We start from the raw sequence: 16,388 nt of genomic DNA, 5'->3' as shown, positions 1-16,388 counted from the left end.
AGATGTGGGTACTGAAGTTTCTGCTCAGACAATACGGCGCACACTGCGTAATGAAGGCCTCCATGCCAGAACTCCCAGGCGCACCCCCTTGCTGTCTCCAAAGAATAAGAAGAGTCGACTGCAGTATGCAAAAATCATGTGGACAAACCACAGAAGTTTTGGGATTGTGTTCTGTGGACTGATGAAACAAAATTACAACTGTTTGGGCCCATGGATCAACGCTATGTTTAGAGGAGGAAGAACAAGGCCTATGATGAAAAGAACACCTTGCCTACTGTGAAGCATGGCGGGGGATCAATCATGCTTTGGGGCTGTTTTGCTTTTGCAGGTACAGGGAAGCTTCAGTGTGTGCAAGGTACCATGAATTCTCTTCAGTACCAGGAGATATTGGATAACAATGTGATGCAGTCCGTCACAAACCTGAGGCTTGGGAGACGTTGGACCTTTCAACAGGACAATGATCCCAAACATACCTTCAAGTCCACTAGCATGGTTGCAGATTAAAGGCTGGAACATTTTGGAGTGGCCATCGCAGTCACCAGACTTAAATCCGATTGAGAACCTCTGGTGGGACTAAAAGAAAGCAGTTGCAGTGCACAAGCCTAAGAATGTGACTGAACTGGAGGCTTTTGCCCATGACGAATGGGTGAAGATACCCGTAGATCGCTGCAAGAAACTTGTGTCAAGCTATGCTTCAAGTTTAAAAGCTGTTATAACTGTAAAAGGATGTTGTACTAAGTACTAAGATTGAATGTCACTTGGGGGTTGAATAAAACTGATAATGATGTGAGCACAGAAAAGACATTTGTGGTTATTTCATTATAAATGTTATGTTATATTTGTCTGACCTACACGTGCCTCTTTGATTTAATTGTAAGCAGGATTACTGAATGATCAAAATCAATGTCAAACTGGGCAAAACAATCAATTTCAGTGGGGGTTGAATAATTTTGAATACAACTGTATATCCTATTTCTTGTTTCAGAAAAAAAACTACAAGAGACAAACTTGTTATCGCTGGAAAAAGTTTGGCCTTAGATACAATTTTAAGGACTAGGTCAGTTCATGTTCCAACAACACATATATCTGTCATATATGCTTATCTAGGAAGCCACTGCAAGGAGTTACGATGATGTGTTAAGTGCAATCTGGCTACACATTATGATATATTACACTTTGCACATCTTTATTGCTCTTTGCACTTACTTCCTGAATAAACCTATTAGTGTGTGCTTGTGGACAAATAACTCCTACCCCCACTGGAGGAACAGCAAAGCATAAACAGCTGCTTGTCATAAATCTGTGCAATTTTGAAAATGGCTGTAAATGAGCTACAAACAAAGTTACTGCAATATGTTCAATTTTATTTTGACACTTACGCACCTCATTTAACTGTTGAAGAGATAAACCAGGAGAAAGTATCTTCTTACATCTTCCCTCTTTATATTTTTGCGTGATAAACAATCTTCTCTGACTAATACTGGAGGTCACAGGAAGCTGGTCTTCGGGCAAAAGATTTGCTTCCCAGAAGCTATTAACTTTTTCATTTCCCAGAACAATGAAAAGCTACCAAAAGAAAACACAAACAAACATGAAGATAATGAAATCATTTGTTATACTGTATTGGTTGCAGGGTTTCCCACCTCTGCTTTTCTGCAATGATGAAAAGCTGCGTGAACTATCTTTAGCCGATTGAGCAACATTGTACTGCCCATCACATCATCACATGCCAGATATGTTCTAATAAGTAGAGCGGATTTTTATTAAAAACTTGGTTTCACATCTGACCTTACTGAGAGTGTTTTTCACACCAGAGCTGAGTGTCATTGACCATAGCTACATATGAGTGCCAATTAAGAACACCTAGCTAGGTTTAGTTTTATATATATATATATATATATATATATATATATATATATATATAGATATATATATATAGATATATATAGATATATGTATATGTTTAAAGCTGGCCACTCGGTGTACACTTAATAAAGAAATACTTTTATTGGCTACATGTAAAATGGCAATGTGCTTCAGCCTATACAGCCTTCCTCATAGCATACTATGGGCCAGATTCATATAGACTTACGACGGGCGTATCAGTAGATACGCCGTCGTAAGTCTGAATCCGCGCCGTCGCAATTTTAAGCGTATGCTCAAACTGATATACGCTTAAATGTTGCTAAGATATGGCCGGCGTAAGTCTCCTACGCTGTCGTATCTTAACTGCCTATTTACGCTGGCCGCTAGGGGCGTGTACGCTGATTTACGCCTAGAATATGTAAATCAGCAAGATACGCCAATTCATGAACGTACGCTTGCCCGTCGCAGTAAAGATACGCCGTTTACGTAAGGCGTTTTCAGGCATAAAGATAATGTTAAGTATGGATGTCGAAACCGCGTCAAATTTTTCACGTTTTACGTCGTTTGCGTAAGTCGTCCGTGAATGGGGCTGGGCGTAGGTTACGTTCACGTCGAAAGCATTGACTATTTGCGACGTGATTTGGAGCATGCGCACTGGGATACGTTCACGCACCGGGCATTCATTTACGTGGGGTCACACTTAATTTACATAAAACACGCCCACAGCTTCAACATTTGAATTAGGCGGGCTTACGCCGGCCCTAATACGCTACGCGGCCATAACTTCGGCCACAAAATCTTTATGAATACCATACTCGCCTGTCGAAGTTATGGCGGCGTAGCGTATAGGAGATACGCTACGCCCGCATAAAGGTATCTGAATCTAGCTCCTGACTTGGAGCTTTTAAAAGGCTGCTTCCTCTCAATCTAGCAAGTAATCAGAGCTGCAGGGGAGAGAAGGAAAGGTAAGTGTGAGTTGCAGTAGCGCATACCTCCCAACTTTTTGACATGGGAATAAGGGACACCTATCAGCAAAAGCATGCAGGCATAGGACACACCCCTTGCTACACCCCCTTAAAGGAGAATTGTACAAAAAAAACAAGATTGGGTAAACCCACAAGTGCTTTTTTCACCACTACTATTGCTTTATTTTGACTTTTGGAATTGACAAATGCAGCAAGTTAGAATTTGGATGAAAGGTTTAGCACTGGGAAACACTTTTTGATAGATAAAAAGTGCATTTTATATACAGTACAGACCAAAAGTTTGGACACACCTTCTCATTCAAAGAGTTTTCTTTATTTTCATGACTATGAAAATTGTAGATTCACACTGAAGGCATCAAAACTATAAATTAACACATGTGGAATTATACATAACAAAAAAGTGTGAAACAACTGAAAATATATTTCATATTCTAGGTTCTTCAAAGTAGCCACCTTTTGCAGCAGACACATCTCTAGAACTGTTAAGAGGAGACTGTGTGAATCAGGCCTTCATGGTAGAATATCTGCAAGGAAACCACTGCTAAAGAAAGGCAACAAGCAGAAGAGACTTGTTTGGGCTAAAGAACACAAGGAATGGACATTAGACCAGTGGAAATCTGTGCTTTGGTCTGATGAGTCCAAACTTGAGATCTTTGGTTCCAACCCCCGTGTCTTTGTGCGACGCAGAAAAGGTGAACGGATGGACTCTACATGCCTGGTTCCCACCGTGAAGCATGGAGGAGGAGGTGTGATGGTGTGGGGGTGCTTTGCTGGTGACACTGTTGGGGATTTATTCAAAATTGAAGGCATTCTGAACCAGCATGGCTACCACAGCATCTTGCAGCGGCATACTATTCCATCCATCAGGACAATGACCCCAAACACACCTCCAGGCTGTGTAAGGGCTATTTGACCAAGAAGGAGAGTGATGGGGTGCTGCGCCAGGTGACTACCTCTTGAAGCTCATCAAGAGAATGCCAAGAGTGTGCAAAGCAGTAATCAAAGCAAAAGGTGGCTACTTTGAAGAACCTAGAATATGAAATATATTTTCAGTTGTTTCACACTTTTTTGTTATGTATAATTCCACATGTGTTCATTCATAGTTTTGATGCCTTCAGTCATGAAAATAAAGAAAACTCTTTGAATGAGAAGGTGTGTCCAAACTTTTGGTCTGTACTGTACATCTATATAGATCAGACCAAAATGAGGGACAAATGAGGGACAGAGGGACATTGCTCCAAATCAGGGAAATGAGGGACAATTTGGAGCGGCTGACATAAAAGTCAATCTGTCCCTTTGCCTTGCACCTACCATTCAAACCATTTCCAGACAGAAGTGATGTGGCAAGATGGACACCAGGGCACTTCCGGTTTCGGCCATTTTCCAGCCCCCATCAATTTCTGATGGAATTCTTCAGTTGTAAAGTGATACCCAGACGCCAGTGGCTCCTCTTTATGCCCCCTTAGGATGTCTCTTGTATAGATGAAATGCATAGGGTGGGGTCTAGCAGCCTATGATGTCATCATACCTGCCAGTGTACCACAGTATGGTGTATTTGAGCTTTTATTATTCTGAGATGCTTTTTAGTATATTTACATGTAAATACATTGGTGTTTTTAGCAATATTACTCTCTGGCCCTTTGTATTTTCTCCTGAATCTTACTGTGGAGAATTGCACTTTCCGGACATCCAGCAGGGGGACCCGGTGGGCGTGGAAGTTGCTATTATACCTTGACATGATTCACATTTGGTGTATCCTGCACTATGAATCTCTTATAATCTGGAGATCATAGTTATCTGGTAAGGGAATTCATATTCCTATGCTTGAGGTGGTTTGGGACTTAAGCACGTGGAAGTGTGGTGTTTTATTTTTATAAGGCCCCCCTCAGTGGAGTCCTGAACATTCCTTTGGGAGTGGACTTTTGTTTCTATTACAGTATTGTTTGAGTTATATTGTATATGGTTTCATCTTTTCAATTTATTGGTGATTTTATTCATTGATGCTGCTATTATTTTTATGGTTAGAGGTTTTGAGCACTCTTTTTGTTTCTATTATTTTGTTTTTCCCTGTTCCTGGAACACAGTGTGTAGAATTACCTCCGAGCACTGATCACATAATTACTTGGCGGTTTACTTCATTTAAACAACCCCAAGCCCTTGCTTTGCCAACCTCTAGTGCTTTTACTCATCTCCCCCACTTCTGTTCAACACTCGAGTCCTGCCGTGGACCATGCAACATTCTTAACAAAAAATCAACTTTCCCCAGAGTTATTTCTTGCACAGTGTTAAAAAGTAACTCCACTTTTGTTAAGAAAAAAAAACAAAAAACATTCCCCTCTGGGTGATCTGTGTACATTGCAAGGATTTTAACAAACTTTGTTGCAAATTCCTACCTTTTGTTATTCTGAAGAAATAGCTGTTTGTCTGTGTCCATGTGCGTGAATCCCTATAATCTTTATGGAAGTGGTTTTATAATTATCAATCAGCTCCTGCACCTGCAGGGCTCTTAAGAAATAACTGATTGTTTGTCTGTGTCCAAGTGCAATATGAATGTGCATGGGTGTAATTTCATAATTATCAGTCAGCTGCTGCACTTGCAAGGCTCAAATGAGGACAATTAAAGGGTCTGCATCCCTTTAGACCTAATTTCCATTTGAGAGAGTATCTCACCAAAAATTACATTAAATCAGTAAGCCAATCACACATGCAGGTAATTATATTTATGAGAGGCGTTCAGTACACCATATGTGTACAGAAAAGCTCCATGTAGTCATATTGCATTTCATTTTACAGAAAATTACAGTACTGCAAAATGAAAAGGAAAGGTGATTTTTTTTATAATATTCAATTACAATATGACTTGTGTAACAATTGTATATGCTATATATATTTATTTATTATATGCAATTTCTTTTACACAAAAATGTGTGCCCCTGATTCCCAATGTGACAGTTCACAGTACCAGGCACCAAGAACAGTGGACCAGCATTTCAAAAGGGCCCGGGAAACTAATCAGGAAAGTGGGAAGACCAACAGACACTGGAGAATGAACGTAAAATGGTAGAGGGAGAATTTAAAGTAGAACTGTGGCTAGCCTTTGCCACATATTTTTATCAAGTGGTAAATACATTTTAACCACTAGCCCTATGGAAGGTTTACCCCCTTCATGCCCAGGCCATTTTTTTTGCGATACGGCACTGCGTTACTTTAACTGATAATTGTGCCATTGTGTGGCGCTGTTCCCAAATAAAATTGATGTCAGTTTTTCCCACAAATAGAGCTTTATTTTGGTGGTATTTGTTTACCTATGAAGTTTTTATTTTTTGCGTTATAAACAAAAAAAGACAGACAATTTTGAAAAAAATAATAATTTTTAGCTTTCCGCTATAAAAATATGTAAACAAATCAAATGTCTTTATCATTCTAGGCCAATATGTATTCTGCTACATGTTCTTAGTAAACAAAAATTCCAATAAGCGTCTAAAAACTATGGGATATTTTTATGGTATTTTGTATTTCTTTTTTACTAGCAATGTTGGCGGTCAGCGACTTATAGCGGGACTGTGACATTGCGGTGGACAAATCAGACACTAAGTGCCTTTTTTTGGGACCAGAGACACCAATACAGTGATCAGTGCTAAAAAAATGTGCACTGTCACTGTACTAATGACACTCTCAGGAAAGGGGTTAACATCAGTGGCGATCAAAGGTTTAAATGTGTTCCTAGGGAGTGCTTTCCATAGGTGTGAGGGGTGATTTAACGGTAGGAAGACAGATATTTGAATGTACAGAGTATTTAGACATAGTTCTACCATTCAATGGCTGTAAACCTTCATAATGAAAAATAAATAAAGCATAGCTCTCTATGGTATGTACTAGCTTCAATTCAAAGCCGTAGTGTGGTATTTCTCTGCTCTATTTTCCCTCTACTATCTGTATAAGTCACTTCTGACAAGTTATGTCAATACCACAGAATCCTGGGAGATGGCCCTGCACCTCCTCAAGCCCACAGCCATTGATTGACAGCTTTAGCTGTTTCCCCATGAGAATGTGGAGGGAGGTGTGTCCATTCCCTCCCCTCAATTCTCAGAATACGCAGTGTATAACATCAGATCGCCACCCCCAGCCTCCTAAACCTCATAAATACTGTGTAAAATGTGTGCTCTCGTTGGCTGTAGAGAAGAGAGGATGGCAGATAAACAGGTAAAACCTATCTAGGAGGATTTGTTTCATCTTTGTGTAGCACTTGAGGCTAGTGACTTAGGTGGGTAAGGGTTTACAACCATGTGGCTGCTTTCCACCAACAACCGTCATTGTACGTCGGCTCGTACATGAAGATTTTGTGGGTGAGTCAATCAGCGGGTGGGGTGGACTCGATGTCCGCCGGCCACCCGCGATCATTCCCCGAAGTGACAGAATGGGGATTCGCCTGTGTTAACAAGGCAAATCTCCATTCTCCATTCTGACAGGGGAGATCATGCAGATCCTGTTTTTCTGCAAGAAGATGGATCTGGGTGTTTCCCCAGGCAGCCCATCCCTCATACAGTTAGTAAACACACTAAGGGAACACATTTGACCCCTTGATCGCCCCTGATGTTAACCTCTTCCCTGTCATTAGTACAATAACAGTGCACATTTTTAGCACTGATCACTGGTTCCCAAAAAAGTGTCAAAAATGTCAGTTAGGTGTATGATCTGTCCGCCACAATGTCACAGTCCTGCTAAAAATCACTGATCGCCGCCATTAACAGTAAAAAATAAATAAATAATAAAAATGCCATAAATCTATCCCCTATTGTAGATTCTGTACCTTTTGCGCAAACCAAGCAATATATACGCTTATTACGATTTTTTTTTACCAAAAATATTTAGAAGAATACATATTGGCCTAAACTGATGAAGAAATTCATTTTTTTTTTGGGGGGGGGGGGGGCATATTTATTATAGCAAAAAGTTCAAAATATTATTTTTTTTTCAAAATTTACACTCTTTTTTTATTTATTGCGCAAAAAATAAAGACCGCAGAGGTGATCCAATACCACCAAAAGAAGGCTCTATTTGTAGGAAAAATGGACATCAGTTTTGTTACAGCGTCGCACTACCGCGCAATTGTCAGTTAAAGCGACACTGTGCCGTATAGCAAAAAATGGCCTGGTCATTAAGGGAGAAAATCTTAAAATATGAATATTTTAAGTAAATCTCTACCCAATTGTTTTAGGCATTTGCAGACCAGTCATCACAGTAGCAACTTAACTGCGAGACAGACTTTCAAGGTTCCTTTCTCTAGAGTACATTCTCTATTTATTCTATAGCAAATCCAATATACTAGTAACACAAAGGTTCTGATGCATGCTCCAGATAAGTGAAGCTTTTGACACCTGTTCGCCATAGATCTGTATGCAGTCCATTTAGGGCCAAAGGTGATGAAGTTACGTAGACTAAGTAATGAATCTCTTGCCATTAAATAAATTGCCAGAAATAAGTGCATGTTTTAAATTATTTTCTGTCGATCCTTGAACAATCAAATAAGGCTGACCTTATGTGGATTTGCTTAACATGGTTTGCTCATTTCATCGCATGCCACAATTTAGTATGTTTAGTGCATACAACGTTGTTTTTATAGAATGTAATTTTCCAGGCTTTAATTAAGTGACCTGCTCAAACAATTACCTTGTATTTCTTTATCTGTCATTAGCAGTATAATATGAATATTCACTCTATGTACCCCAGCACAGTGTATCCCGATATGTCATCTGAATCTATCAAAAGTGCTTTTCTGTAACCTCCAATATTGTTACATTTTTTTTCCTCTATGATAAAAAAGGCCCATAATATATACAGTACAGTAAATTCTGAAAATTTTAATTTAAGCAAAACATAAAAGTAAAATAGAATAACATATTTACAAACCTCAACAAGTTCATTGGTCCAGATTGATGTATTCAGTTTTAAACTGTGCACCTTTGAAACTTTGCTTCCTAATGCTCTGTGTTGACCTGTCATTATAAAGAGAATAATTTATAGACAAAGTGATTCATTCCTTTTATTCATTCATTCATTTATGCATTTGTTTATGGTGGAGATGTTGAATTTTAATTTTTCTTACCTATTGCACTATCCTTATTTGTTTTTAGAAGGAAATCCCAGGGCAAGCGGCTTCAGGCACAGCTGGGTTGTAACTGTGTTTGGTTAGTCTTGTGGTTAACACACACCTCTGTGTGCATAATGAGCAGTGCATACTAGCTCATTATGCCTTTTGCCTTACAGGTGACTTAAAAAAAATGTGGGGGCTATACAACTGCTTTAAGTGTACGGCAGTGCAAGGAAAATATTTGCCTGCATGGAGATGCACGGGTGTTCCGTGCATCCCCTTGCTGGCCGTCCTTTTCATGTCAATTGGGATGGTGCTGCTGCTCCCAATTTCACAGCCATATGGGGGCCGGTTGAGTGCAGGTGCGTATGCCCAATGCAGATAGAGTGCATTTAGGGACACCACACTCACATGCAGTGGCGTATCTAGGGTATGGCAGCCATGGCGAGTGCCATGGGCGCCATTTGAAGGGGGCACTGTTGAGTGGCTGGGCAGCAAGGCACTTACCAGGGTCTGAGGGTCTCTTTTTCCTCCTCCTGAGCATAGCCAGGATGTCCTTTTCAGCATCTTTGCTAATGGACAATGGCAGCGCTATCCCTGCTGCGTTTAGCCACAGCCCTCCCCTGTTCTCCCAGGCTCTCCCATTCTATCTGGTCGGATTGGCAGCGCACAAAGAAGAAGGAGGAACATCAGTTTCTCCCTCTCCTCTGTGAAAACTAAGGCCTTAAGTGATAAAGATTTCATCACTTCCAGTATTGGTTCTGCATTTACCTGGCCTTGGAGGGCAGAGGAGGGATCATGGGTCTAATAAACCCCAGATTTCTCTATAAAGAGGATATGTCACTACCCAAGGTATCACAAGGGATGATAAATATCACTAGTTTTGATAGCTGTTTTTTTTTGTTAAGGTTATCTGAAAGATGGATTTCAAATGTTTCGACATGGGCGCAGTTTAAGTGCTTGCTATAGGCGCTATTTTCACTAGATACGCCTCTACCCACATGGATGTCAAATTGTGAGCAGCAGGTGTGTTTGTGCAGTCGCTGCTTCCCAACTGACATGTATGGGATTGCACAGGACACCTTTACATCCCCAGGTGGGCAAACACGGCCCAGGTCTTAATACCACGGTTTTCTATTTTAGCTTTAGCAGCAGTGTTATCTGCCTGGCTATTGGACAGTCTAGCATGTGTGATAATCTATCTGTATTTATGGCTGAAAGCATAGAGAAGTATATAGGAACATAACAGCAAGGAGCTTCAAAGATACTCTGATAGTTAAACAGTCATATGGACCAATTCACTAAGCTATAATACATGTGTTATTTGCTATAATGATTGTTATTTGAGCCTCATGATTGTTATTTTCAGTTCTCATTGGTTCTCGTTGCTGAAAATAATGGTTGTAATGGCAAACTGTTATCCTTATAGCGTAGTGAATTGAGCACGTACCGTCTAGTCGGACTGAAAATAGACATTTAATCAGGAAAACAGTTGTGTAAGCATCACTAAAATATTAACTACTTCATGACTGGCATCTCATTCCCCTGCAAGCTCCAATTTTCTGTGTATCTCCCGCATTACTTTATATCTTTTTGTGCTCGAATTCCATTACCTTAAAATTACTACACATTATATCTCAATAACTTGGTTTTGCTTCTCAGTGATAGTTGTACCGATATGCTATAACTATGCACTGCTTCTCTGCAAAGAACAGACATATCCAATTTAAAGAAGAGTGGTTCATCTTTTTGGTTTTGAAGAAACAAGATTTTCAGGCTGATTTACTAAAGAAGTTGCAAATCTTCACACAATGAATTGTTGATTATCCAATCATGTGAAAAGCAAATTCCTGTCCACCCAATTTATTTTGCACATGACTGGATAACTGAAATTAATATATACCCAATTTATTGTGTGGAGATGATCAATTCCTTTAGCAAATCGGACTTTCTTTCTTTTGTGTCTAATCTACCGACCCAAAACTGATGTTGGTTTTTGAAACCTTGAAACCTCTAATGTTTGGTAAACATGTTCCCCCCCCCCCCCAGAAAAAAAATGAAATTGAAATATTGCATTATGTTGTAACATTTATGAAGGTGTAGCAAATGAATGCATCCAAAATGGGTCATTCGTTTCTTATGAAACCGGGATCTCAAATCATTGAGATGTATGCTGTTGACATCAAGATGATTCCAATGTAGAATGATATCAGTATACAGAATAATGGTTAATTAGTGTCATATCATATTTTTACGGTTAGTTCAGGTTAAGATAAGGCTAGGCTTTAAATTGTTGGGGGGGGGGGGGGTTAAGTGTTAGAGCCCACTTTAGGGTTAAGAGAGTTGGTGTCAAAGGCTCACTTAAAAGCTCACATTAAATGGTAAATGTTTAGGGTTGGGTGAGTGTGAGTTCAAGGCTTGTTTTAGGGGCCATGCTAGGCATTAGGCATTTGGGGAATTGAGGGTTAGGTGTTGGGGGTGCAGGGAACACCTTATTAGTAAGTGAGACTGTGACAGCTGGAATATTCCTGCTAGCTTGCTACTGGAAGCCTTTGCCACAACTACCAGTGAGTAAATACTTGTATACTGCTAAAACAGTGTCCTAATACTACTCAGGGGCGTACCTACGAGGGTCGCAGGGGTCACAATTGCAACCTGGCCCTATACTGCACGGGGCCCATGCAGCCCCCTGTACACTGGGATAAAGCAAGAGAGGGGGATAAACAGGCATTCAGTGGCTACATGGGGAAAATGGAGAGATACATTATTTTATGTGCAGCCAACCCCACCTCTCCTCCTATCCAGATTTGTTCTGCTGCCCCTGCATGCGCTCTCCAGTCCCCAGTGCTCTACTTGCCCCTCCCTTCATCCCCCACAGCTTTGCTGGGTTCCCCCCTTCCTTCTTCAGCTGGCTGAATGTGGGGGATGTGTTAGGATGAGAGCAAGGAAGAAGTGGTTCTTCCTTTGTTTGAATGGAGAGTGAGTGATCCGTATCGATCACTGACTCTATCCATTCACAACTGAAACATAGTAAACTGTGTATACAGAGCTATTCCTGTCCATTCATTCTGTACAGCTAAGGCTGGCTATATTTTATACAATTTTCTTTCTATTTACCTTCAACTACGTAGTGATAGGGCCTGCCTGACTGCATACAAATTGAAAGTGTTTAGGTGTTACCTCATATTATGTAGTTTGAGAAATCTAAAGGAAAGTTGTAAAAGAAAATTATATAATGTATGGCCAGCCCTATGCAGCATACACACGATCGGCATTTCTGACAAGAAAAGTTTGATGTGAGCTTTTGGTCAGAAATTCTGACCGTGTGTAGGCCCCATCGGACTTTTTCTTTTGGAATTTCCAACAGCAAAAATTTGAGAGCTGGTTCTCAAATTTTCCGACGGGGAAAGTTCTTGTCGGAAATTCCGAATGTCTGTATGCAATTCTGATGCGCAAAAAAACATGCATGCTCGGAATCAATTCGACGCATGCTTGGAATCATTGAACTTCATTTTTCTCGGCTCGTTGAAGTGTTGTACCTCACCGCATTCTTAAAGGTCAGAATTTTGTGTGACCGTGTGTATGCAACTCAAGTTTGAGGCAAAATTCCATTGGAAAAAAAATCCATGTTTTTTTTTAACGGAATTTCCGATCGTGTGTACACGGCATACGGCTGAGAAGAAGGAAAGGGGAGAAAAATGCTGCTCTAGGCAGAAGTTCAGTGAAACACATGCCCTGTTAGGGCAGGCAGGTGCAGGCTCTGCAATGGGTCAAAGAGCAAGAAAATCCTGGACCTTTATTGTGAAATATAAAATCCAAAACAGTCAGTCCATGCTATGCAGAGGTTGAGGGGCAATAGCTAAAGCGTTTCACACCATAGGTCGGTGCTTAATCAAGGAGATTGAGCACTGACGGTCGCAAAGGTCACACTTGGACCAGATGTGTCACTTTGTTACTGGGCTCGAAGAGAAGGAACCTGGTTGGGGGTCAGGGGGGCCATTCGTGGTTTCTTGCACTGGGGCCCTGAAGGTTATAGTTACGCCACTGATACTACTCATGTGGAAAGACATACTCTTGCTAGATATTGTCTTGTTATGTTGGGTGTGTGAAACAGCCTAAAGAAAAGAGGAAGTTATGTTTTTTGAAAGAATGCCAGCAGCAAGGGCATTATTGGTTACCATTAGGGTGCTTCACAAGGCACCTTAATTCTTGGCCTAGAGAGGATGAATAAGATACTTTGCCCTCTCTAGGTCAGTAGTCTTGAAACCAATGACTACAAAAGCAGGGCAAATTGTTACCCTATTCCTATAGTAGTTTGGATGTATGTTTTGACTCAGACTAGGTGACATGAAAGTACACAGTATGCTATACTACCAACAACATACTCAAACTATACAGGGACAGCAACAATGTGGAGTGTAGCCAGATTGCACTGGCAGAAAAGGTGGTAGCCTGAAACCTTTTATTATACTTTTTTTTTTTATTATTATTATTATTATTATTATTATTATTATTATTATTATTATTATTATTAATGTTATTAGTCGTAGTAGTAGTTGTTGTAGTAGCAGCAGTCGTAGTAGCAGTATTTTATTATGAATGTGTTACTTACAGTCAGGAATAAGATATGGGTGTGGCTGAGTATTGTCTCTGTCAGTTCTGATGCCCTAGGGCAGTGATGGTGAACCTTGGCACCTCAGATGTTTTGGAACTACATTTCCCATGATTAGGGATGAGCTTCGTATGTTCGTATGTACGTTCGCGCCAAATTCGAGTGGCATGTCACGGCCCATAATTCACTGCGGCATCGCAGTGCATTGCTGGCAGATAAATTGGCCAAGCATGCACTATGACCCGCATGCTTGGCCAATAACAGCTTGCAAAAAACTGAGAGCCATAATTGGCCAAAACCAGGGTGGCTTTGGCCAAATTTTGGCTCAGGGGGTTTAGTACACGCCCCACACTATTAAAGTCCGCCTGCAGGTCAGCCTTGTGTAGTGTGTTGCGGTGGTTAAGAGAGAGAAGACAGAGAGAGAGAGAGAGAGAGAGTGTCATTTTTTGTAGGTAGATAGAGCAGGCAGGCAGGCTAGTCAGTTAATGGGTACAATCAATAACTAACATAACTAACATACACATATACAGTATTGCTGCAATTGTCAGAAGCAGGGGGATTTATTTTGGGTTGTTCTTTGGTGGTAGGGTATGGTAATAGCAAGAAATATACAGCTAAGTAAAAAAAAAATTGTTTTACTATTTTGGGACAGTTTTCATTTGGGAAACAAAAAATCAGGAGGTATCCATTCCCATTAACCACCAAATAAAAGCTCAATTTGTCCTGATAAAAACTCATGTATAATTCACCTGGATACAATTCACATTTACATATTGTGTTCAGGCATTAGCATTTGTTTTACCTTCCATCGTGAAGGGGTTAAACTATCATTACCCTTTTGTTTATGGAAGCTGAATAATATTATAATTCTAGAGATATACACATCTCAATCAGACCCCATACAGGTCCTATTCAGCAGTCACATACTCCAACCTCATTCTGCATTTCAGTCATTCTGCTGTTTTTTACTGAACACCCAAGAACCTGATCTGAAACCTCTAGCATTATACGTTCATCAGTAATTTCTAATGTAAAGCGGAGAGCTATCATTTCCAAATAATAGAGCTATTGGCGAGGAAGGGAGCAGACTTAATTAGGCACTAAAGAAACATATTTATTAAATAGAACGCAGAACTGTACTTTTTCCATTGCTTATATCAGCAGCAGCCAAAAGCCGTACATTGTTAAATCTAAAGCCAAAACTTTTTATTTTTTTTAGTTTTTTCATAGATCATGGAATAGTTAGAGCCACTGTCTGAATTTTACATTGTCTGCGTTCCTGCTGAGGAATCTTCCCTCGCTATGTGTCTTACAGACAATGGGGTTATTTACTAAAGGCAAATCCACTTTGCACTACAAGTGCAAAGGGGGACATGCAAGGGAAATAAAAAACAGCATTTTGGCTTGCACATGATTGGATTATAAAATCAGCAGAGCTTCCCCTCATTTCAGATCTACCCCTCAGATTTACAGTGACTGCACTTCCAAGTTCACTTTCTGTGCAATTTCAAGTGCACTATGCAGTGCAAAGTGGATTTGCCTTTCGTAAATAACCCCCATTGTCCATAGTGACATGATCCAAAATGTTACAATGCATTTTGAGGTGAGGGGATCTTCCAATGGGTACACCTGTTCCAGCAACATCTGTCTAAAGGCAATCTCTCTACACTTTACAGTGAAACCATTTCAATTTCTGTTGTGTTTTAGTACAGGAAGTGAAGGGAAATAACTAAAATGAAAGACATTGCTAAATAAAGTTAACACACTACACTACAATAAACATTCTAAATGATTTGTGTAGGCATTGCCTATGCAAACAGCCTAATGGCCTCTAACTGCTTCTAAATAGCCCCAGGATCAATTTTACATGTGCAGGAAGGTGGATGAAGGTGTCTTTTCTCTCTCCTGCAGCCTTTCATGGATACTGTGATTGGGCACAGCTATCACATGGTACAGGGTTGTTATGAATGGCCATATACTATGTGATATCAGTGATCGAGATCACACAGTAGTAAACAATGATGTCAGGAGGTGACATATACTATACATATACTTAGTTACAGTGATCACATGGTACCAGAGCCGCCCACAGCAGCACGGTACACCGTTCAGTATTTTACTATGCCCAGCAGATACAGCAGGCACAGATTATTCACAAACAAGATGTTTAAAATTTACAGGTACTTCCACCTGATTGGTACTCTGCCTGTCTGGCCATTTATGTACTATGGGCAGGCGGTAAGCAGTAAAAGGGAGAACATATTGGGAAATGTGCATGTTTTTCAGAGCTATACTGTACTTCATATTATTTATTCTTTTAATGTTGCCGAGGCATACACTTTAGTCTCTACTCACACGTACCACAGTGACCTGCAATTGGCTGCAAACATGCAGGTCAGGGCATAGACATATAGAAAAAAATTGCTTTCTATGTGTCCTGTTTAGGGATGAGCTTCGTGTTCGAGTCGAACGTATGTTCGACTCGAACATCGTATGTTCGATCGTTCGCCGAAATACGAACAAAACGGCCCATAATTCACTGCGGCATTGCGCGCTGATGATTGCCCAAGCATGCACTATGACCCGCATGCTTGGCCAATCACAGCGCCGTCAGTACAGAGAGCCGTAATTGGCTAAAGCCAGGATGGCTTTGGCCAATTATGGCTCAGGGGGTTTAGTACACGCCCCACACTATAAAAGGCCGCCTGCAGGTCGGCCTTGTGTAGTGTGTTCCGGCGCTGGTTAGAGATCAGTCAGAGAGTGTCATTTTTTTTAGGTAGATAGAGCAGGCAGGCAGGAAGGCAGGTTAGTCAGTTAATGTTACAGGGCTAGA

At 40.5% G+C, this 16,388-nt stretch overlaps 1 protein-coding gene across 2 annotated transcripts in view; it reads right to left on the bottom strand.

The window, feature by feature from the left end:
- ARAP2 (ArfGAP with RhoGAP domain, ankyrin repeat and PH domain 2) overlaps window positions 1–16,388 on the bottom strand; it is a 481,396-nt gene that overhangs the window by 261,325 nt on the left and 203,683 nt on the right. For both annotated transcript variants that reach the window (XM_040335148.1, XM_040335150.1), the window contains exons 12-13: window positions 8,763–8,848; window positions 1,384–1,566 (exon numbers count right to left, since the gene is read on the bottom strand). In XM_040335148.1, the coding sequence (XP_040191082.1) occupies window positions 1,384–1,566; window positions 8,763–8,848 (269 nt within the window). The remainder of the gene's footprint in view (window positions 1–1,383; window positions 1,567–8,762; window positions 8,849–16,388) is intronic.

Source organism: Rana temporaria, chromosome 1, assembly GCF_905171775.1.
Source record: "Rana temporaria chromosome 1, aRanTem1.1, whole genome shotgun sequence".
In the NCBI taxonomy this organism is placed as follows: domain Eukaryota; kingdom Metazoa; phylum Chordata; class Amphibia; order Anura; family Ranidae; genus Rana; species Rana temporaria.
The sequence above is the reverse complement of the archived record's forward strand: the minus strand, read 5'-3'. Positions and strand labels throughout refer to the sequence as shown.